We start from the raw sequence: 21,973 nt of genomic DNA, 5'->3' as shown, positions 1-21,973 counted from the left end.
GAAGATTGTGAAAGGCCTGAGTTGATGAATATAAGGTCCAGAGTGTGCCCTGCTTTGTGCGTGGGACCTTTAACAATTTGAGAGAAGCCCATAGCCTTAAAAGAAGATAGTAGCATATCGCAATTGGCGGATAAAGGGATCAAGTCTGTGTGAATGTTAAAGTCTCCTAGGATGACAGCTGGGGTGTCATTTTTTAGGTGTTTGGCGATGAGTTCAATGAGTGGTGATGGATCTGAATCCAGGAGACCGGGAGGGGCATATATTAAACAAATTTGGAGCTGTTTAGAGCTGAAGATGGCAAATTCCAGTCAAGAGGAGTGAATAGTGGTCTGTAGGGTTAGTCTGAGCTCCTTCTTTGCAGCTAAGCAAAGTCCTCCCCCTCTTTTTTTGGGTCTGGGTATGGAGTAGATGTCGTAGATGTGAATGGGTAGTTGGTTAATTAGAGGTAGGTCTGTGGGTTTCAACCATGTTTCTGTCATAGCACATATATCCGGTTGTGTGTCCTGGAGATAGTCATTGATTATGTGAGGTTTTTTTTAAATTGATTGAGCGTTAAAGAGTGTTAGAGAGAATAAGGATAGTCCGAGGAATTGGGTGAGAGGGGTTGTCATTATTGGTATCAGACGTTTGTGTTGGAAGACTGAATGGTTGGCTGGTTTTATCCGGTTGTTGTAGAGGTTTTTGATGATTGGGATAGGGAAAATGAGCATGGCTGAGGTCCCAGAAAATTGAGGCTATACAAACGGGTGTGTGCACAGTGGTTGAGATGAGGGCACTTGGAATGCTGTTTGGACGCAATGCTGGGGTTGAGTGCTGGAGTTGAGTGCTGGATTAGGGTGTTGGAATTGAATGCTGGAATTTAATGCAGGAGTTGAATGCAGTTGAATGCTGGAGTTGAATGCTGGAGTTGAATGCAGGAGTTGACTGCTGGAGTTGAGTGCAGGAGCTGAGTGCAGGAGCTGAGTGCAGGAGCTGAGTGCAGGAGCTGAGTGCTGGAGCTGAGTGCTGGAGCTGAGTGCTGGAGTTGAATGCTGGAGTTGAGTGCTGAATAGGAAAATAATTGTTGGGATGAGTGTTGAGAGGATGGGAACTGTTTCCGCTGGAGGTCCTCAGATACGCTTGGGGCTGAAGAGATATGAGGAGTGGCGAGGCGAGTTGTATGTGGTGATGTGAGTCCTGGGTCCTGGGGTCACAAAGGGGCTCACTAAGGGGCAAGCCCCTTAGATCGCGCCCCTTCGGATGCGCGACGCTCGGCACCGTCCGTGCGCTCTAAAATTTAAAGGGCTTCTCTCTATCCTCTGATAGGCCGGGTGCCTTACGGTGGGTGTGTTGTCGCCAATTGCGAGGTCACGATTGGGTGTGGCACCGAGGGGATCGCGCTGAAGATGGACGCCGAGCAGCGAGTCCGGAATTTAAAGCCCCCGCTTACCGCTGACGTCGAGGTAAGGCTGGGCCAATCGTCTGCCGTCTGCTTCGTCTGTGAGGGGCGGAGCGGAGGGATCGTCCGCGTGGCCGGCGTTGGAGCCCCGGAGTGCAGGGCGTTTGTTTTAAAGGCCTTGCCCCGACGGGCTTCAGCGCCGGATGCGCAGGCCTAGCAGCTTTCGCGATCGGGTGTGGCACCGAGGGGATCGCGCTGAAGATGGACGCCGAGCAGCGAGTCCGGAATTTAAAGCCCCCGCTTACCGCTGACGTCGAGGTAAGGCTGGGCCAATCGTCTGCCGTCTGCTTCGTCTGTGAGGGGCGGAGCGGAGGGTTCGTCCGCGTGGCCGGCGTTGGAGCCCCGGAGTGCAGGGCGTTTCTTTAGCTAGGAAGTCAATTCTCCAGACAGGTGGTGAGTATAAAGCATGGCTAATTTATCCTGCTTTCTACAGAGAACCCAGTTTACAGTAAGTAAACTTGCTTTTTCCTTCGACAAGTGGGGCTGAATTGACCATGGCACATGAGGAGTCCCAAGCTAAAGAATATGTAGTGGATCACTTACTGAAAAAGCAACTCTTTCCCTCCATGGAGAGTGGACTACTGAGTGAATAGGCTGCACCAAACTGTTTGCCCAAACTTACTGTTTATCTTGAGAGATTGTCCAGATAGTAATGGGACATGAAGGGTGATCTGATGACCAAGTTGCAGCTTTGCAAATGTTGATTGGGATAGCTCTTAAGATGAGCCACTAAGGTAGCCATGGCTCTTATTTGATGAGCCTTGACAGAGTCTGCAATCTGAAGGCAATTTGTGATGCAGTTTGCTAGCCAGTTGGAAATATTGGAAAGAACATAGGCAAAACAACGGTTTGATTCAAATGAAATGCAGAAATCAATTTTGGTAGAAACTTAGGATGAGCAAGGAGCACCACCTTGCTGTAGAAAAACTGTAGGAATGGAGAGTAATGAACCAATACTTGTAGCCTGCTGACGCTTCTAGCTGAAATGATGGCAATTAGAAATACCACTTTCCAAGTAAGGAACTTTAAGGAAGCATAAGAACATAAGAAATTGCCATGCTTGGTCAGACCAGGGATCCATCAAGCCCAGCATCCTGTTTCCAACAGAGGCAAAACCAGGCCACAAAAACCTGGCAATTACCCAAACACCAAGAAGATCCCATGCTACTGATGCAATTAATAGCAATGACTATTCCCTAAGTAAACTTGATTAATAGCAGTTAATTGACTTCTCCTCCAAGAACTTATATAAACCTTTTTTGAACCCAGCTACACTAACTGCACTAACCACATCCTCTGGCAAAAGATTCCAGAGCTTAATTGTGCGTAGAGTGAAAAAGAATTTTCTCTGATTAGTCTTAAATGCGCTACTTGCTAACTTCATGGAATGCCCCCAAATCCAACAGCTCATACGGAGGCTTCATCAGTTATGCCAAGAAAATACTGGGTCACAAACCCTTTATTATATTTGATAGCAGATTAGTGGATTGTAATTGTCTTTACATCCACTTGAAGGTGGTAAGCAGCAATGGCACTTAGATGCTCTTTGACCAAACAAACACAAAATTGAGGCCCGAAGAGCAAAGGGAGAACAAGCAGTGAAGCAGATCTTTTGAAGCAGAGATGAACAGGTTCAGAGAGACTGCTTAACAGCTTGACAAGATGAAAACTTCTACCATTTAAAACTGTATACTCTTCTAGAAGACATCTTCATGGCCATAATCATAATGTCTTCAACCTCCTTAGATAGCGACAATGATGAGGCTTTTGAGCCGTCAAGTTGAAGGAGGGGATGCTTGGATAACAGACCCTCCTCTTGAGTTAGTAGAGCGAGATCAGATCCCAGGGGCCTCGGTGGGTGGACTGATAACCTGACGAGGTGAGAGAACACTTGCCTGGACCAAGCTGGAGCAACATGCTCAGTTCTTCAGTATCTTCTGCATGGTCCTTGCCACCAATGGAACTGGAATAAAGGCATACAGTAGATCTGCATCCCACTTGAGCAGAAAAGCATTTGAAGCAGATCTGAACCTGCTCCAAAGAATGGAGCAAAAATTAACTTTCCTGTTTTATGATGTGAACAAGTAGACTGTTGGGCGACCCCAGAGTTTGTATAGACTGTCTGCTACACCTGCTCCAGGAACCACTCATGGGGTGAAAAACCCCTGTTGAGGCAATATGCAGAGTGTTGAGATCCCTAGAAGGGAAACTGCTTGGAGAAAAGCTGTGACAGAGGCCATTCCCAAATTTTCATAGATTTCTGCCAAAGGGTCCAGGACTTTGTGCCCTCTTGCTTGTTCACATAGAACACTGTCACTTAGTTGTTGGTTTGTATCAGAATTGTGTTTCCCTGAAGGAGATGCAAGAAAACTCTTAACACGTCAAATGACTCGTTTATTTGGAACAGGCATTCTGCTACCGACGAAATCCCCATGAGTTCGGAAAAGCCTGACCATGCACTAGTGCAATGATGGTGAACTCCAGTCCTCGAGTACCACAAACTGGCCAGGTTTTCAGGATATCTACAATGAATATGCATGAGAGAGATTTGCATGCAACGGAGGCAATGTATGCAAATCTCTCTCATGCATATTCACTGAAGATATCCTGAAAATCTGGCCGGTTTGTGGCACTCGAGGACTGGAGTTTGCCATCACTGCTCTAGTGGATGCATCAATCACCAGCATTAATTGGATGAGATAGAACTTGAAGAGGGGCACCTATCTCCAAGGGCCTTTAAATCTTGCCACTACTAGAGAGATGATTTAATCTCGATTACCTATATGGGATGCGACAAGGACTGACTTAGCTGATTTAATTGAGAGAGGAGGCCCCATTGGAGAACTCATGGTGAGGCATGTTATGGGGACCATATATACTGCTGCCGCCATGTGGCCAAGGACAATCAGGATTGCTCAGGCCAGTACTTGATCCTGCTTCAGCAAGTTCTGGATCAGAACTCGAAGACAAAAAGGTCTTCGAATTCTGATCCAGAAGGTATGTTTTCTCCTCCGATGAGTCTATCCATGCCTCGATGAAACTGATTCTCTAGGAAGAGGTGAGTTTCTAGTTACTGAAGAAGCTGGATTGCCTTCTGCAAAGAATCCAAAACCCCTGCTTGAGAAAGTCCCATCAGCAACCAGTTGTCCAGGTAAGGAAAAAAACAAATCCCGTGGCAATGAAGGTGTGCAACCATGGCTACTAGGCATTTTGTGAAGACACTCAAGGCTACTGATAGCCTGAAGGGGAGAACCTTGTATAGGTAGTAAAAATAATCCACCACAAATCTGAGGTATTTCAATGAGGCAGATTGATAGGTATGTGAGCATACGTCTTTCAGATCCAGGGCACACATCCAGACTCATTTGGATAAAGGGTAGGATGCTGGGGAGAGTATTTATTTTGAATTTCTCCCTTAACAGGCTCTTGTTCAGTCTTCATAAAGCTAAGATAGGTCTCAATCCCCATGACTTCTTGGGGATAAGGAAATAGCTAAAACAAAACCTCTTGCCATGGCCTTTGGTAGGAACAGGTTCTTTCGCCTGCTGACGTAGGGACAACTCGACCTCGAGACAGAACTGGGACAAGTGAGATGGATCTGGATTGAAGGCTAAACAGTGATATAGTGCTGGGAGATGGGAAAAGCATAAAAGGTAATCATATTCCACAATTTTGAGAACCCAATGTTTTTTTATGATCTTCCACCACTCTTCAACAAACATGTGAATCCTCCTCCCACTGGAGGGGGTCAAAGCCTGATGGCTAAAGTCTTTTCAAAAACTAGGCCCAGGCTTGAACTGGGCTGTGGTAGCGTCTTAGGCTGACATTTCTTACTTGGTCATCCACAAGCTGGAAGTTGCTGCTTCTGCAGTGTGAGTGGAGTGTGATACCACTGAAACTGGCGGAAGGAGCACATCTGGAAAAATCAGTGCTCAAAGAAAAGATGTCTAGATGAAACAACCTAGAGTCCTTACCCGGGCAGAGGAGGAGAGGATATTGGAAAACAATTCTGGTCTTTTTAGCTTGTTTTAAAGCAGACTCTTTTACTACTGACTGATGAAGTAGTTGAACTACTCTAAAACCAGGAGCCTGTTGAACTTTGTATTTAAGGTACAATTTTCTGGCTACTTGGGGGCAGGAGGATGGTTCTCCCACATTCTCATTTGTAAATCTCACAGGATTTGATGGACTGGGATCTCTGCTAGTTTAGGAAGTATTTCCAGAGACCAAAATAGTCCAAAAACCTCGGAGCAAGGATTCTTATCCCTACGGACTTGGACTCTAATCATCTTACTCAGCTTGTCCAGGAATTTAGAGTATGAGAAGTCTTCTGGTGGAGATGAATGCTCCTACTGGTCAGGTAAAACATCTGAGGTTATCCCCATAGACCCTTCTTTAGAACTGGCAAGTGGAGAGACACTAATCCATGACCCTGATGAAAACTGAAGCGATCAGGACGTGAATTTCTGTTGCCTTGGCAGGGAATACTCTCAGAGCATCCTCCAGATGGTGATGTCCCATACTCTATCCTTGGAACGTTGGCTATCTTGCTTTGGAGAGAGAGATGATTTCCTCAATTGAGGTGGGCCAGTTTCCATCACTGGGACTTCTAATGGTGAGAGGGATTCCCATTTGAGGGAACAAATCTGTTATCCTGGACAGGAGAGGATGAAGGATGCCCTCCTTGTCGCTGGCCATCAGTAGGGTAAAGAAAGTATTCACCAATTTAGTCAAGGTATATCTAGCAGCACTAAACAGGGTTGTCCTGTCTCCTCCCTGCTGTTTAAGCTAGACATAGATATATTGGAACAAAGGATTTGTTCCAGGGGTTCAAAAAAGCTTAAGCTGGATTTAAGTATTTATGTCCCTAAAGATTTGCACAATTTATATAAAACTAATGTAGTACCTGTCTTTGGCAGAATTTAGAAGGATGTTAGGGAATGGGGCGATCTGTCTCTCTCCTGGTATGGCAAATCGCTATACTGAAAATGAATATTTTACCTTGATTAATGTATGTATTTCAGCATTTGCTTATTTACCTGATAGTTTTTTTTTGAACTATAGTATAATTTAATTTCCAAATTTATATGGCATAATAAATGTCCGTATAGTAATTTATGCACTTTGTGGAAATGTAAAGAGGAGGGGGATTGGAGCTCCCTAATTTGCAAGCTTATTTTTGGGCCATGTTATGACCGGTCGCAGATGGCTGTGACCGGTTCTATTCACCGCATCTGTTGGTCTGCTCTCCTCTCTGGGTCAGCTCGCGGCCAGAGCTAATCGCCACTATTGCACATCTCCGGCTTTGCAAGGCTCCTCGTGGCGGCTGGGATGACACCATCACCCATGCCGACTCTGGGCCTTCCTAGGCGCGCGCGCGCGCCACCAGGCCTCTCTTTAAAGGCCCAATGGCAGGAACCTCAGGGGCATCCCCGACCAATGACATCACAAGGTTGGGATTCTTAAGGACTGCCTTCGCCCCTTGTTAACTGACTTGGCAACGAGTTCCTGCGCCTAGTGCTTACTCCTGTCTCCTCAGATCGTGGTTCCTGCATCGGACCTGCCTTTGGCTCTGGACTCCAGCTTGGGTACCCGCTCCTCGGGGTCCTGCTCACGCTCTAATTGGGGACTCAGTCTCCAAGCTTCCCCACTCCTCGAGTTAGCCCCTGCGCCTCTAGAGACCCTGCCTGCCGGCTTCCCTGCTTCTCAGGGTTGCCCCTTGGACCACCTTCCTGCCTGAGAGCCAGCACTCCGTGTTTCCCCGCTCCTCGGGGTAGTGCACTTGTTCTACATATTGACTGTACTTCAGACTTCCCGCTCCTCGGGGCAGCACTTGATTTCCATCAAAGATTCCCCTGTGCGCAGCCCCGCTCCTCGAGATGGCTTATGTCACTGCGTCGGAGATTCGACTCGGGCTTCCCCGCTCCTCGGGTCAGCCTACGTCATCACACCAGAGCCTTGCTCGCTACGCTGTCCCGCCCCTCGGGACAGTCTCTGCTGTTCTCCTCCTACATTGCGCCTGTCTTGCACTTCCCGCTCCTTGGGGCCTGCCTGAGCTTCTTTGTCGGAGGCTCTTGCTCTGCAGTCTAGCCTGAGTACTGTGGGTTCCCGCCGAACTGTGTCTCTACCCCGCTCCTCGGGGCACCCCACAGTATCCTCTCTACAAGCCCCTGCGATCACGTGGCTGTGACGCAGGACACCCTATCTCTCTGCTACCATGTTTCTCCGATAAATAAACCCTACCCTGAAAATAAGCCCTAGCTTGAATTTCAGGATTTTTGGTGTAGGGCTTGAAATATAAGCCCTACTCCAAAAATAAGCCCTAGCTTTTAAGTGGATATGTGGTTCCATCCCAAGACTTGCCCGACCAACCCCCCTCCACAAGACTTACCGAAAGACCCTGGGGGGGGGGGGGGGGGCAGACAGGGGGTTGGGAAAAAAAAAAAAAACCCAAAAACCCCCCCCCCTCCCGACCCCCCCCAAAACTTGCCGAAATTCCCTGGTGGTCCAGCGGGGGTCCCGGGAGCGATCTCCTGCTCTTGGGCCGTCGGCTGCCAGTAATTAAAATGGTGCCGATGGCCCTTTGCCCTTTCCATGTAACAGAGGCCAGCCAATGGCACCGATAGCCTGTCACATGGAAAGGGCAAAGGGCCATCGGCGACATTTTAATTACTGGCAGCCGACGGCCCGAGAGCAGGAGATCGCTCCCGGGACTCCCGCTGGACCACCAGGGAATTTCGGCAAGTTTTTTCTTTTTTTGGGGGGTGCAATGAAGTAAATTTGAAGGTTTGGGGTGAGTTTGGGTTTTTTTCCTTTTTTTTTTTTTTTTTTTACAACCCTGTTGTAATTAATCAAATTTGAAGGGTTGGGGCAGGTTACCGAAATGAAATCGGCCCGGTCGGCCATATGATAGTACCGTATTTTCCCGAAAATAAGCCCTAACCATTTTTTCGGAGCTAAAAAAAGAATATAAGACCTGTCTTATTATCAGAGAAACACGGTACTACTCACTGACCTCGCCTCCCGACGGTGAGGACCTGTGGGGCTCCTCCCCACAGGCCAAGGGTTCACGAAACCTATGAATCCTAACACATTATGATATGGCTACACAAAGATGTGGTTACTCCCTGGTACTCTTTACAGTTACATTTGGCAGAAAGTAGAGACATGTCTACTGTTGCAGTTGGTTGATTCTGTATGGGTACATAGGGTTAGTCGGACAGTTCCTTTTATCTCTTACACTTTGAAGATATGGACAATGGTCTACAAACGTGTTGGAATTAGCACAGGGCCGGTTTCTTTCCTATCTCCCTTTTTGGGAAATTCATCTCTATCCTTGTTTACCTTCTGTAAGGAGACGTTTATGTGGTGGAAACTGGGTTTGAAATTTGTTGTCCAGCTTTGGCAAGAAGAAAGTCAAGATTACATGCCTTTCCAAAATCTCCGATTTGAATATATGGTGGATGAGAGCTTCCACAACTTCTACACTAGGATGCAGGAGAGGTTGGGAAGATTTCGGGAGAATGGATGGGTACCCCAGATACCAACCTTAGTGGAGTGATTCTTACTTCAAGAAGATATTCCTAAAAGGGATATTTCTAAATTTTATAGGGCCATAATGGGAAGCCTCAGTTCCCAGGATGTACCTTTAGCTGTGATTGTGGCATGGAATAGGTATCTCCAGTTAGATTTAGACAAATCGGATCAGAAGACTATATGGAAGGCAGCTCACAAAACTTCGATTTATAAGAGAAGGTTGGAGATGATTAAATTGTTGCACTGTTATAAATAATCCCCTTTTCCAAGCTAAGTTTTCACCCAGTTCTACCAGACTATGTTGTATGGGTTGCAGGCTGGAGAAGTCCTAGCTTCATGTCTGTGGAAATGTCCTTTGGTAGCTGCATTTTGTAAAGATATCCATATGCCTCTCTCCAGAATGGTGGGAGATGATGTGTTTTCACCTTTGCTATGTCTGTTTGGCAGATGGGGAGATCAACACCTATCCACCTCTATAAAGTTATTAGCTAATCATTGATACATGCAGGTAGATTCATAATTGTGTTGATGTGGAAATCTATGACTTTTTCTGAAATGTGGCATAAGCAGGTACTGGAAATTGCTAATATAGAAAGGCTAACATACATGCTGAAACAAAACATGGTCATGAATGACAAGATGTGGGGAAGCTTCTGGAAACATTGGAATAATAGGCCCTAAACAAGACATAGTACCATTTGTAATATACTGGATATATTTACTAAATTTCCCAGGGATCACATAATTGGGGGGGGGGGGGCCTGGGGGCTGGCAGGGACAATAGCCATTAGGCCCTGGCTGGCTGGCGGCCGGCACACAGAAGATACGTCTGCTCTAGAGGAGCAATAAGTATTGAAACAAAAAAATTTGGGGTAGATAGGTAGGGGGTTAGGGGTCAGGGTAGAGAGGGAAAAGGGGAGGAAGGTTAGGTAGGGGGGTAGGGAAGTTCCCTTCCAGTCCGCTCCTTACAAAATCCCCCTCCCATCTGCACGTGCATGCGCGGATGTTAAAATCCAGCGAGCATGTGTGCGCGGATATCATTTTATGACACACGCGTTATAAAATAACCGCATCTATGTGAGCGTGCGGGTCTTAAAATCGACCCTTAAGGTTCTTGAAAAAATATCTAAGCAAAATTTGTCTGTCCGAGTCTAATGCTAACCTAACTTAAATTTGTAGTTGTAGAGGACTCAGATGTTGAAGTTTTCAAAATATAGCAAATGTTAATACTATCCAGGGTTATAGGTGCTTGCTGTTCCACAGCATCATTCCTTTTGCCCCAGGGAAGATAATATATCTTAGAAATTGGAGGAAAGGATTCTATAGGAATCTGAAGAACCTCAACTGACCAAGATTTAAACATATCACAAGGAGAAATTATCTTTTCTCTAGGAAAATGAATTGCCACATTTTCTAAATTTTCATGTTTAACATGAAGATTGATGTTTTTAATCAATATTTGTTTATTCATTTTAAGTTGTTTCACACAAGAATCTTATATATTCACTTTCTGAATTTATTCTGTTTGAGCTTTAGTCTCCACAGATTCAGAGGAAATCTTTTGAACAGAAAGTTGTGTTATCTGGGAGGACAATGATAGTTGCACAGTTGCTATTGCCCCTCAAAGTGTGGAAAAGTCAAAAGTTTCAGGGCATTTAAGAACATACTCCTGAACCTTCAAAAAATCTTTAGGAATAAAACTCCCAACTTTGTCCACAGAAGCTCCTGTCTCCTTTCCCAATCCAAAAACTTTGACATCTTTCCTTTTTTCAATGCTCACTGCTGCCATATTCCCTCCAGTTACTGCCATCAAAGACTCCTTCCCCGATCTTCCTCACTTTGGCAGGTCTGTCACATTCACGCCATCAAGTGGCAACCCCAACATACAGGGAATGCTTCTTCTCGCCAACAGTGCCTCCGGAGGGGGTCCCCTCTTCAGTTGAATAAAGAACCTCTTCAAAGGAGGTTCCTGAGCTCTCTCCCAATGAGATACTTCCTAACAAAGACATGCCCGAAGTAGTTTCAGCCACCTGATGAACCACAAAACTGTCCATGGGAGTCTTGAGTCGCTACAGGTACTGCCTCAGGTACAGAAGGATACCCCTGAGCTTTCCCTTTTCACTTAACCATAGTTCAAGTTTGGCATTCTCCTGGTCAGATCATCATAAGGACTATATGCCATTTTGACGTCTCCCCCCCTTCTTAATAGTCTTTTTTTTTTTAAAGAGTGAAACATGAACAAGTAGGGGCACTATGCTCAAACATCTGATTTTTCCGGTAGCCAAAAAATTAAGAGAATTGCAGGACATTGGTAGCATAGGAACTCCCATGCCTGCCTTTAAGTTTTTCTATAAATCTCTAGAAAAAATGTTTATTTGTTGCTGAACATGGTCATGTGACCCATATGAATAATTATGGTGAATGGCTTGCCTTCAGGGAATAAAAACTTCTACATGCTATCTTGTCACTTAGTATCTCCAGAACGGTTGAGGCAATCAGTTTAATTCATTCTCTCTATGCCTGTGCAATCTTTGACTCTCTGAACTAATTAGAGCCAAGTTATAACATGGACACTTGTGTACTGGGAACAGAAATGAGACTGCCAACTTGTTTCACATAGCAAACAGCTTTTAGCACTAACAATCACAGCTGAATTTATATCTGTGATCTAAAGCTGAAAGTGTTCTACAACTCTGTGCTAGTTCCACTTATCAATACAGTCCACTTAAATCCCAAATGAAGAAATAGAAAATGTTGCTTACCTGTAACAGGTGTTCTCACAGGACAGCAGGATATTAGTCCTCACATATGGGTGACATCACAGGATGGAGCCCAATCACGGAACACTTTTGTCAAAGTTTCTAGAACTTTGACTGGCACCTACTGGGCATGCCCAGGATGGCACTAACCCTGCAACCAGCAGGGGTCCCCCTTCAGTCTTGTTTAAAAGCTATAGTAAGTGCCAAAAAATAAAATAAGAAAACGTAACGAACCCAACACCGCAGGGTGGCAGGCGGGTTTCGTGAGGACTAACATCCTGCTGTCCTGTGAGAACACATAAGAAAATAAGAACATGCCATACTGGGTCAGCATCCTATTTCCAACAGTGGCCAATCTAGGCCATAAGAACCTGGCAAGTACCCAAACACTAAGAAGATCTATTCCATGTTACCGTGCTAGTAATAGCGGTGGTTATTATCTAAATCAACTTAATTAATAGCAGGTAATGGACTTCTCCAAGAACTTATCCAATCCTTTTTTGAACACAGTTATACTAACTGCACTAACCACATCTTCTGGCAACAAATTCCAGAGTTTAATTGTGTGTTGAGTGAAAAAGAACTTTCTCCGATTAGTTTTAAATGTGCCACATGCTAACTTCATGGAGTGCCCCCTAGTCTTTCTATTATCCGAAAGAGTAAATAACCGATTCACATCTACCCGTTCTAGACCTCTCATGATTTTAAACACCTCTATCATATCCCCCCTCAGCTGTCTCTTCTCCAAGCTGAAAAGTCCTAACCTCTTTAGTCTTTCCTCATAGGGGGAGCTGTTCCATTCCCTTTATCATTTTGGTCGCCCTTCTCTGGACTTCTCTCCATCGCAGTACAGGTAAGCAACATTTGCTTTCTCACAGGACAAGCAGGATGGTAGTCCTCACATATGGGTGAGTACCGAGCTGAGGATGTCCAAGATATGCACCCGGCACAACAACTGGGGTGGAATTTGGTAGAGGGCATCCTGAACCCTAACGGGCAGGTGGAAGGGTGTTGGTAGGACAAGTTGTAAAAAGGTTGCGCAAGACAGACTGGCCGAAGATGGAATCTTGTCTTCTAGCCTTGTCCAAACAATAATGGGCCGTAAAGGTATGGAGAGAACTCCAGGTAGCAGCCCTAAAAATATCAGGAAGTGGAACCGACCGTAGGTGCGCTACTGAAGTTGCCATGGCCCTGATAGAGTGTGCTTTAACACGGTCTTGAAGTGGAATGCCTGCTTGCTGATAGCAAAAGGATATGCAGTCCGCTAACCAGGAGGAGAGAGTCTGTTTACCCACAGGTTGCCCCAATCTGGTGGAATGGAAAGAAACAAACAGTTGAGTGCTTTTCCTGTGGGCAGTTGTACGGTCTAGATAGAATGCTAGAGCCCGTTTACAGTCAAGGATATGCAGAGTCTGTTCTCCTGGATTAGAATGGGGCCTGGGAAAGAAGGTAGGTAGTATGATGGATTGATTAATGTGAAAGTCCGATACTACCTTAGGCAAAAACTTAGGGTGAGTGCGGAGTACTACCTGGTCGTGCAGAAGTTTAGTGTAAGGCGGGTAGGTAACTAAAGCCTGCAACTCACTAACTCTGCGAGCAGATGTAATTGCCAGAAGGAAAATTTTTTGAAGTGATTCAATGTGTTTATCGGAGGACAACCCACTTCCCACAGCCTTTTTTGGATATAGAAGGTGGTCTCAGGCATTTGCTACGGTCAATTTATGAGTCATTTGAATCATCAGCAAGATGATTCAAATGACTGCTATATCAGCCAGACGCCTCGCTTGGCTTAGAGCAAGCGCAATTCGAACTGACGTACACGACAAACTCGCTGATATCCCATGCGTAGGAGACAATCTCTTTGGAGAAACATTTGGAGACATAGTCTCTCATTAAAAAGAACAACGTGCAGCTGTACTTTCCCTAACGACACCAGCAGAGTCTCACAAAACCCAACAGCGGTTCTATCCTTACCGTCGTCGGTGTTATCTATACAATAGACCCTATTCTCAGTATAGACCTCAATCATACGCCTCACCCAGAAACTCAACCCAACCCGTTTCAAGGGGCCGTCCTAGACAGCAACGGCAACAAAAACAAATGCCGGCACCTCAACAAAAACAGCCCTCATCTTTTTGAAAATTATACAGCCACCACCACCACCAAATTTCATAGGAGGACGCCTTCAATATTTCATAAACAATTAGGAATCTATCACATCAGACCAATGAGTAATCAACATCATAAAGAATGGTTACTCTCTGAACTTTCAATCCACTCTCTCTCTTTCCCATATTCCCCCTGAGACGAGTGGGACACTCCCACGTAACATCCCTCGCAAAGGAGTTGGTCAACCTACAACTTCAACAGTCCATACACACCGTTCCCCTTCAGCAACATCATCAGGGGTTCTATTCCCAATACTTCCTTATCCCAAAAAAGTCAGGTGGTCTTCAACCCATTCTGGATCTGCGATCACTCAACACATCCAGAAAGAGAAGTTCAAAATGACCCCACTCATCCAGCCCAACGACTGGCTATGTTCCATTGACCTAAAGGAGGCATATTCCCATATCCCAATTCATCCATCGTCTTGGCGTTACCTCTGTTTTCAAGTTCAGAACATGCATTACCAATACAAGGTTCTGCCTTTTGGACTATCTTCAGCCCCAAGGGTATTCACGAAATGCCTGGCAGTGGTGGTGGCTCACCTCAGACAACTTTTGATCCAAATTTTTCCTTATCTGGACGACTGGTTAATAGTAGCATCGGATCAGGATACACTGAAAGAGCATAGGTTACGCACGATCAACTGCCTTCAGACACTGGGATTTCTTATCAACTACGAGAAGTTGCACCTGCAACTTACTCAAAATACTTCATTTCACAGGGGCACTCATCAATACAGTGGACCAGAGGGCGTACCTTCCTGTGGACAGGATACAGACCCTTACAAGGTTAGCTCACACCTTCCTTCACAAAACACAAGCATCAGCACGCCAAGTTCTTCAACATCTGGGACATATGGTGGCAGCAATCTATGTGGTCCCTCACACCAGACTTCACATGCGCCGCTTACAGTGGGGTCTAAAAACCCAATGGTCTCAATTTCTACAACCCTTCAACTGCAAAATTCAAATTACCAATGCAATGAAAGAAGATATTCACTGGTGGCTCTCCCCCAGGAACCTTTCCTTGGGGGCCCCCTTCCGTTTACCTCATCAGCTCACACTGACTGCGGATGCATCCAGGAAGGGTTGGGGAGCCCAGCTGGGCGACCTAAAGACTCAAGGTCTGTGGTCTCCTCAAGAGTCTTCATACTAAATCAATCTCCTGGAGTTGCGAGCCATTTGGAATGCACTCCAGATGTTCTCTGCGCAAATCAGGGGATGGGGTCTAATGGCATACACAGACAATCAGGTAGCCATGTTTTACATAAACCAGGAAGGAGGGTCCGGTTCCTGGACACTGTGTCAAGAAGCAACTCAAATTCTCCATTGGGCCATCAAAGCCCAAGTATCCATTCAAGCAATTTATCTTCCAAGTCTAAACAACGTAACAGCAGATAGTCTAAGTCGGATCTTTCAATCACACAAATGGACATTAAATCCAGAGTTGGCAAAAAGCATATTCCAACAATGGGGTTTTCCCGAAATAGATCTCTTTGCTATAGAGACCAACAGATAAGTCCAAACCTTTTGCTCCATTTATCCCAGCAACCTACGATTTGCTCCTGATGCCTCTCTCATTCCATGGGCACTGGACTTAATGTATGCCTACCCTCCCATTCCACTCATCTCTCGAACAATTCAGAAATGTATTCAAGATGTGTCGGACATGATTCTCATCACCCCAGCATGGCCAAGATAGCCATGGTATACGTACCTCATGCGACTTTCCATACGCCCCCCCATAACACTCCAAAAACTTCCACATCTACTGATCCAGGAAGGGGGCTCTCTACTTCATCCAATGAATCAATCACTTCATCTCACGGTGTGGAGACTGAAAGGCAAATACTAATTCACCTAGGTCTGTCTTCACAGATAGAAGATGTCCTCATTGCTTCAAGGAATCCTTCAACCAGACGTAATTACACGGGGAAGTGGCTTCGCTACTTGAATTGGTGTACTCCAAAAAAAAAAATATAAATCCCTTTTCATCTACTGCCATTCAACTTTTGCAGTACCTGCACACACTTTATGAAGCAGGATTAGCCACTGCCTCGTTACATGTTCATATCACTGCTATAGCAGCTTTTCATGAACCTCTTAACGAGCTTCCAATTTCCAATCATCCGTTAATTTCCAGATTCATGAAAGGCATGTTACGGCTTCGCCCACCAGTAGAGAAACCACCAATACCATGGGATTTAAACGTGGTTTTGGAACAACTAATGCTTCCAACATTCGAACCATTGGACTCCAGCCACATTAAATATATAACATGGAAGATTGTCTTTTTAATTGCAATAACATCTGCAAGAAGAGTCAGTGTACTCCAGGCGTTAGTTCACTATTCTCATCTAGAATACTACCATGACAAAGTTACCCTTCGTCCTCACCCTTTTTTTCTTCCTAAAATAGTATTGTCTTTTCATATTAATCAGACCATAACTTTACCCATTTTCATGCAAAAACCTCATTCAAACGAACGTGAAAAGCTTCTGCACACGTTAGACTGCAAAAGAGCATTGGCTTATTATAACAAAGGACTCAATCTACTTCGAGACCTTCTCAGTTGTTTCTTTTCTTTAACCCGAATGACCCTGGACAACAAGTCTCCAAACGGACTATAGCTAGTTGGTTATCGCAATGCATTCTCTTTTGCTACAACAAACGGACAATTAAACTTAACACAGCCTCAAGTGCACCAAATCCACGCCACTGCAGCATCAGTTGCCCACCTTACTTGATATATGCAAAGCGGCAGCATGATCATCCATTCATACATTCACGTCTCACTATTGCCTACAGCAACAAATGACCTCTGATGCAGCACTAAGCACAGCAGTCTTATCAACACTTAAAAAGATATGAGACTGTTTACTACCTCGGGGGTTGTTGTCCACAAATTCAAAGACACATATACATGGACACAACCTGGGAGCTTGGGACTCCCAGACAGCATGGCTAATTCAGCCCTGCTATCGACGGGAAAAAGCAAGTTTGCTTACTGTAAACGGTGTTTCCGTAGGTAGCAGGATGAATTTAGCCATGCGTTCCCTCCCTCTTCCCTAGACAGTCACGTAAAGGACACACATACTGTACTAACTTACCTCTCGCTTGGCTACAAAGAAACTGAAGAGGTGAGGGAACCGTGCGGGAACACTACCGCGCAGCTGCACAGAGTCAAAGCTTTGTGGCTAGCTGAGGAAACTCCGCCTACCCGGGATCGCGACGCTCTCCTAGACAGCATGGCTAATTCATCCTGCTATTTTACTGTTTACGGTAAGCACACTTGCTTTTCAATGATTGTAGACAATTCTTTAAACATACATTTTCATGCTTTTCATTTGTAATGCTTCTCCAACTATTGAAAGTATTTTCAACAATGTAAAAGCACAGTTGAAAAATGTAACTGCAGTCACCGTAAAAATATCATATCAAGTTGGTATTACCTTGTACAACAACTTGGTTGCTGGGCACAAGAATCTGCTGCCCATCAGTAGTCTGGGCATACTGTAAAATGGTGGTTCCAGGCTGGGTTGCTGCTGCATTGGTCATGGTTAATGTCTGCAAGCCCTGTACTCCATCTGTGCCATTGTTAGCAAGCTGTATTGCTCCTCCTTGAGTGATAGCAACTGAAAATAGATAGAATGCATGATCAAAAACATTAAATAAGAATTAAGAAATTTTATTTCACATAATTCTTGACATCCATTCACAGAGAATATTGAACACTTATTCTTATAAAACAGTACTCTGTGAAGTGTCGAGATTGGTCTCATAAGATCACTAGGCAGAGGGTGTGTTTGGCAAAATGAAGAGCATCTACAGACAGAAGCTGTCTTAATTATGATGAAAGTTTAATATAACAATATAGTTGTCACGCAGGCTGGTTGTGCAAAAGTCAAAGCGTTGGTAGCCGTTTCATAAATCACAGTACTATAGGTCCCCTGACACGGGCCATGTTTCGCACTGGCTGTATCGGGAGGGACAGTACAAGAGATCAATAAGATCTTCAACAATGAAGCAGCATTAAGTCTGTAAAATACAATGAAAATGTAGATGAACACCTGAAGGGACTGCAAAAAGGTAAAAAAAACCCATGTATGCTTGTAAGTCACGTAGAGTGCTTTTAAACAACTAGGTGCAGAAACATAACAGTCCACACAGAGATACAGCACAAAGTGGATAATAATTAATACAAAACTTTACAAAATCAACAATATGAGCCGCTTCGGAAAAAATGTGAGCGCACCAAGACCTAAGTATATAGAGAAAGACACATGCCCCAAGCGGTGACCCCACAGACAGAAAGTACACAAAATGTAAAGATATATAAAAAATATTTTAAAAAAGGGAATTCGGCTACTTATTGGGAGATGTGCCACAAACGAGGAATGAAGGTATACAAAGGTAAACGAAACTGAAAACAGACTAAGTGGTCAATATGGAAAAACAGAAAAAACTAGGTAAAAAAGGCATACCTATATGAATATCGGTACTTATTCAAGTAACCAGCATTATCTGGGTTTGGGAATGAAGAAAGTAATAAAGAGCTAGTGACAGGAAAAATTCCGAACCACTCAGTTTATCAAAATGGACCAAGATACAAGTAAAACAAATGAAACGCGTGAAAGTTACCTTATGAGTCGCATTCAATGGCTTATCAGCCTGCCAACTATGCAAAGCTGAAGGTCAAAATAAATAGAAGAAAAAGCGCTCCAAAAACAGACCTGACGCGCAGTCAGACGTATATAAAGTGATGTCACACACACTACTTAGTATTATTGTTCGTAGTAGTGATATCAGGGAAAACGAATGTGAAGAGGTATCCCGTGTGAAATGTATAAAGTAAAACAGGCAGGGACCAAAGACAATAAATTGAAAAAGTAAACAAAGACCAACATAAAAAACTAACACAAAACCACAAACAATTACAGGTGAATCAAATGTATACATTATAAATATGTAAGAAATAATTTGGTGCCTCAATAATACCTAGAGAAAGATAAAGAATATATGCATGTAAACCTTAAAATACACAAAAAAAAGAAGAAAACAAAGCTAAAGGTGAAATTTACATACAGACTTGTAAAATTAGAGGTTCCTGAAGATGTATTGAGTGGGAAGGCAAAGAAAGCAATAAAAAAAAAGTGGAGGAGAGAAGATGATAAATATTATGAAAGATGCTGTGTGAGTAAGGAATGGAATAATAAAAAACAGACCTTTTAACCTCTATTGAGACCTGCTGGATGTAGGTAACCTTATTCAAAAGATCCATCGTTGCTCATGTGTCAGATGGGTGGAAAAATCACCTCCACCGGGGGGGGGGGGGGGGGGGGGGGTGTTGGAGAATTTCAACAACAAAGAATCTTAAAATTCTGGTTTTAATTTTTCTGACAGTTTTCCCTTCATACAGCAAAGAACAAGGACAGATGATAATATAAACAACTCCACTTGAACTGCAGTTTGAAGAATGCTGGAGGCAAAATGTTGTGAATCCAGTCAGCTTCAAATTGGGACACACAAGCATGCTATATCAGGGGCCATGGTGGCCCCCATGGAGGTACCTTTTAACTATAAAAAATTTCAGTGAGAACTAATCGAGCAAGCTGAAGCAAAAAAGATGTTGTAATACTTGAGGCCAGTGGTCTTTTGCTAAGAAAGGTTTCTACTAATGAAAGTGCTCGGTAAAGTGATCCAATGTCCAAGGTCACTACGTAGAAATCAGGTGTTGGTAACTGAAGATTCTGTAATATTGTAATAAAGTTGCCAGATTCACCAACATATGAGGGAATGTCAAGTACAAACAGTTGTAGAAATCTGTCAATGAATTTAGAGAAAGGCTTGAGCGTTATTGCCCGTTAGATATTGTGTTACCTGTAGGCTCAAGATACAAAGGTATATTGCGGACAGTCCCTGGTGATATGGAGGATTTAGGAGGTCCCGCTGTTAGAATCTGTTTGCCCATGGATGCATCTTCAGATGCGAGTTTGTCCAAACAGTAGTGAGTAGTGAAGGTATGGAGGGATGAACAAGTTGCAGCTTTGCAAATAGTCTAATATTGGCACATCTCGCAGATGGGCAATAAAAGCTGCTACGGCTCGCACTTGGTGAGCTTTAGGTGAAGCTGTTAGCTGTTCTGAACGTCTCTGGGAGTAAAACTGAATGCAGTTGGTAATCCAGGATGACAAAGTTCTTTTTGATTCTAGCAATCCCGGTGCATTTGGGTTAAATGAGAGGAAGAGTTGTGGTGCTCTGGTATCCGAGGCAGTGTGTTGCTTGTAGTACGCCAGGGCTCTTTTGCAATCTAGGGTATGGAGCCGGTGTTGAGCCTCATAGGTATGAGGTCTGAGATGAAAGATCGGTAAAGTTATGGATTGATTTAGGTGGAAAGCCGAAATGGCCTTTGGCAGGAAATGCGGATGTGGACGTAACACCACCTTATCATGGTAGAAAACTAGGTACGGAGAGTAGTGAACTAGAGCTTGAAGTTCGCTAATCCGTCTAGCTGAAATAAGTGCTACCAGAGAACGTACCTTCCATGCCAGGTATCTGGGGTGACAGGTTTCCAGTGGTTCAAATGGTGGGAGCATGAGTTGTTGCAAGACTAGGTTCAAGTCCCAAGGTACAGGAGGTTTATGCAGCGGTGGGCAGAGATGTAATATTCCTTTCATGAACCTGGAAATGAGCGGGTGAGTAGATATTGGTGCTGCGCCGTGCAACGAATGATAAGCTGCTATGGCACTGAGATAGACCCTAAGCAAAGCTGTAGCCAGCCCCTTTCGGTAAAGTGTATGAAGATACGTTAGCAATTTTTCTGCTGGGTAGGTGAACAGATCTATGTTAGTGTCAGAACACCAAGAGGCACAGCTTAACCATTTCCTTTTGTAGTTTATTCTTGTTGAAGGTTTTCTGGAGGAAAGCAGAATATCTTCTACTTGAGGTGAAAGGTTTAGGTTTTGAAATAGTAGCCTTTCAATCTCCATGCTGTGAGGTTCAGAGATGAGTGGAGTGGATGTAGAAGTGTTCCCCCTTCTTGTGTGAGGAGGCGAGTGTTGTTTCCTAGTGGAATCGGAGTGTCCACTGATAGACGAATGAGGTATGTGTACCATGGCTGTCTGGGCCATGCTGGAGCTATTAAGATGAGAGATTCGCTTTGTCCCTGATGCATTTCTGCTCTGTGCGAGAAATCAGTGGTATTGGAGGAAAGTCGTAAAGGAGGTCTTGTGACTAGTCCATGAAGAACGCATCTTGTGTTAGTCTTTGGTAGCTGGGATATATGGAGCAGAAGTTCGTTACTTTGTGATTGAGTTCCGTAGCGAATAGGTCGACATGTGGTCATCCCCAGGTGTGGAAGATCCTTAGTGCTACATTGTGTTGAAGTTCCCATTCGTGGGGATGGAAGATTCTGTTGAGTTTGTTCGCTTTGGTGTTGTCTATGCCCGATAGGTATGTTGCCTGAAGGGTAATGGAGTTGTCTGTCACCCATTCCAAGATGGATACTGCCTCCCTGTAGAGTGTCCAGGAACCGGACCCTCCTTCCTTGTTTATATAGAACATTGCTACTTGGTTGTCCGTGTGGATCATTACTGTTTTCCCTTGTAGTTGTAGTTGGAAGGCTTGAAGAGCATTTCGGATCGCTCATAGTTCTAAAAGGTTTATTTGTTGTGTACTTTCCCAGGCCGACCAGAGGCCCTGACTTTGAAGGCGGGTTAGGTGAGTTCCCCATCCCTTCGTTGAGGCATCTGTGGTGAGTATATATATATATGATATGATGAACTGGGGGTCATAGTGGAGCTCCCATGGTGAGGGTTGTTGATTGTAGCCACCAATCCAAATCCCACTTCATGCTGTTGGTAATCGAAAACGGAGTCGAAAGGTGGTTGGAGAATTGTTTCCATTGGGTCTTTAAGCCCCACTGAAGACGTCTCATGTGTAGTCATGTGTGGGGAACCACATAGACGCCGCCATATGTCCTAGAATCGTTAATATCTGACAGTCGAATGTCTCAGAGTGAGTGCTAGAGTTTTCAGAGCCATTGCTCTTGGCTTGGGAAGGAAAGCCTTGTC

At 44.5% G+C, this 21,973-nt stretch overlaps 1 protein-coding gene across 4 annotated transcripts in view; it reads right to left on the bottom strand.

Annotated features, from left to right (window-relative positions):
- Positions 1–21,973, bottom strand: part of CREB1 (cAMP responsive element binding protein 1) — a 262,890-nt gene that overhangs the window by 63,475 nt on the left and 177,442 nt on the right. For all 4 annotated transcript variants that reach the window (XM_029606357.1, XM_029606360.1, XM_029606358.1 and 1 more), the window contains one exon: positions 17,354–17,536. In XM_029606357.1, coding sequence (XP_029462217.1) covers positions 17,354–17,536 — 183 coding nt within the window. The remainder of the gene's footprint in view (positions 1–17,353; positions 17,537–21,973) is intronic.

Source organism: Rhinatrema bivittatum, chromosome 6, assembly GCF_901001135.1.
Source record: "Rhinatrema bivittatum chromosome 6, aRhiBiv1.1, whole genome shotgun sequence".
NCBI classification, from domain to species: Eukaryota; Metazoa; Chordata; class Amphibia; order Gymnophiona; family Rhinatrematidae; genus Rhinatrema; species Rhinatrema bivittatum.
The sequence above is the reverse complement of the archived record's forward strand: the minus strand, read 5'-3'. Positions and strand labels throughout refer to the sequence as shown.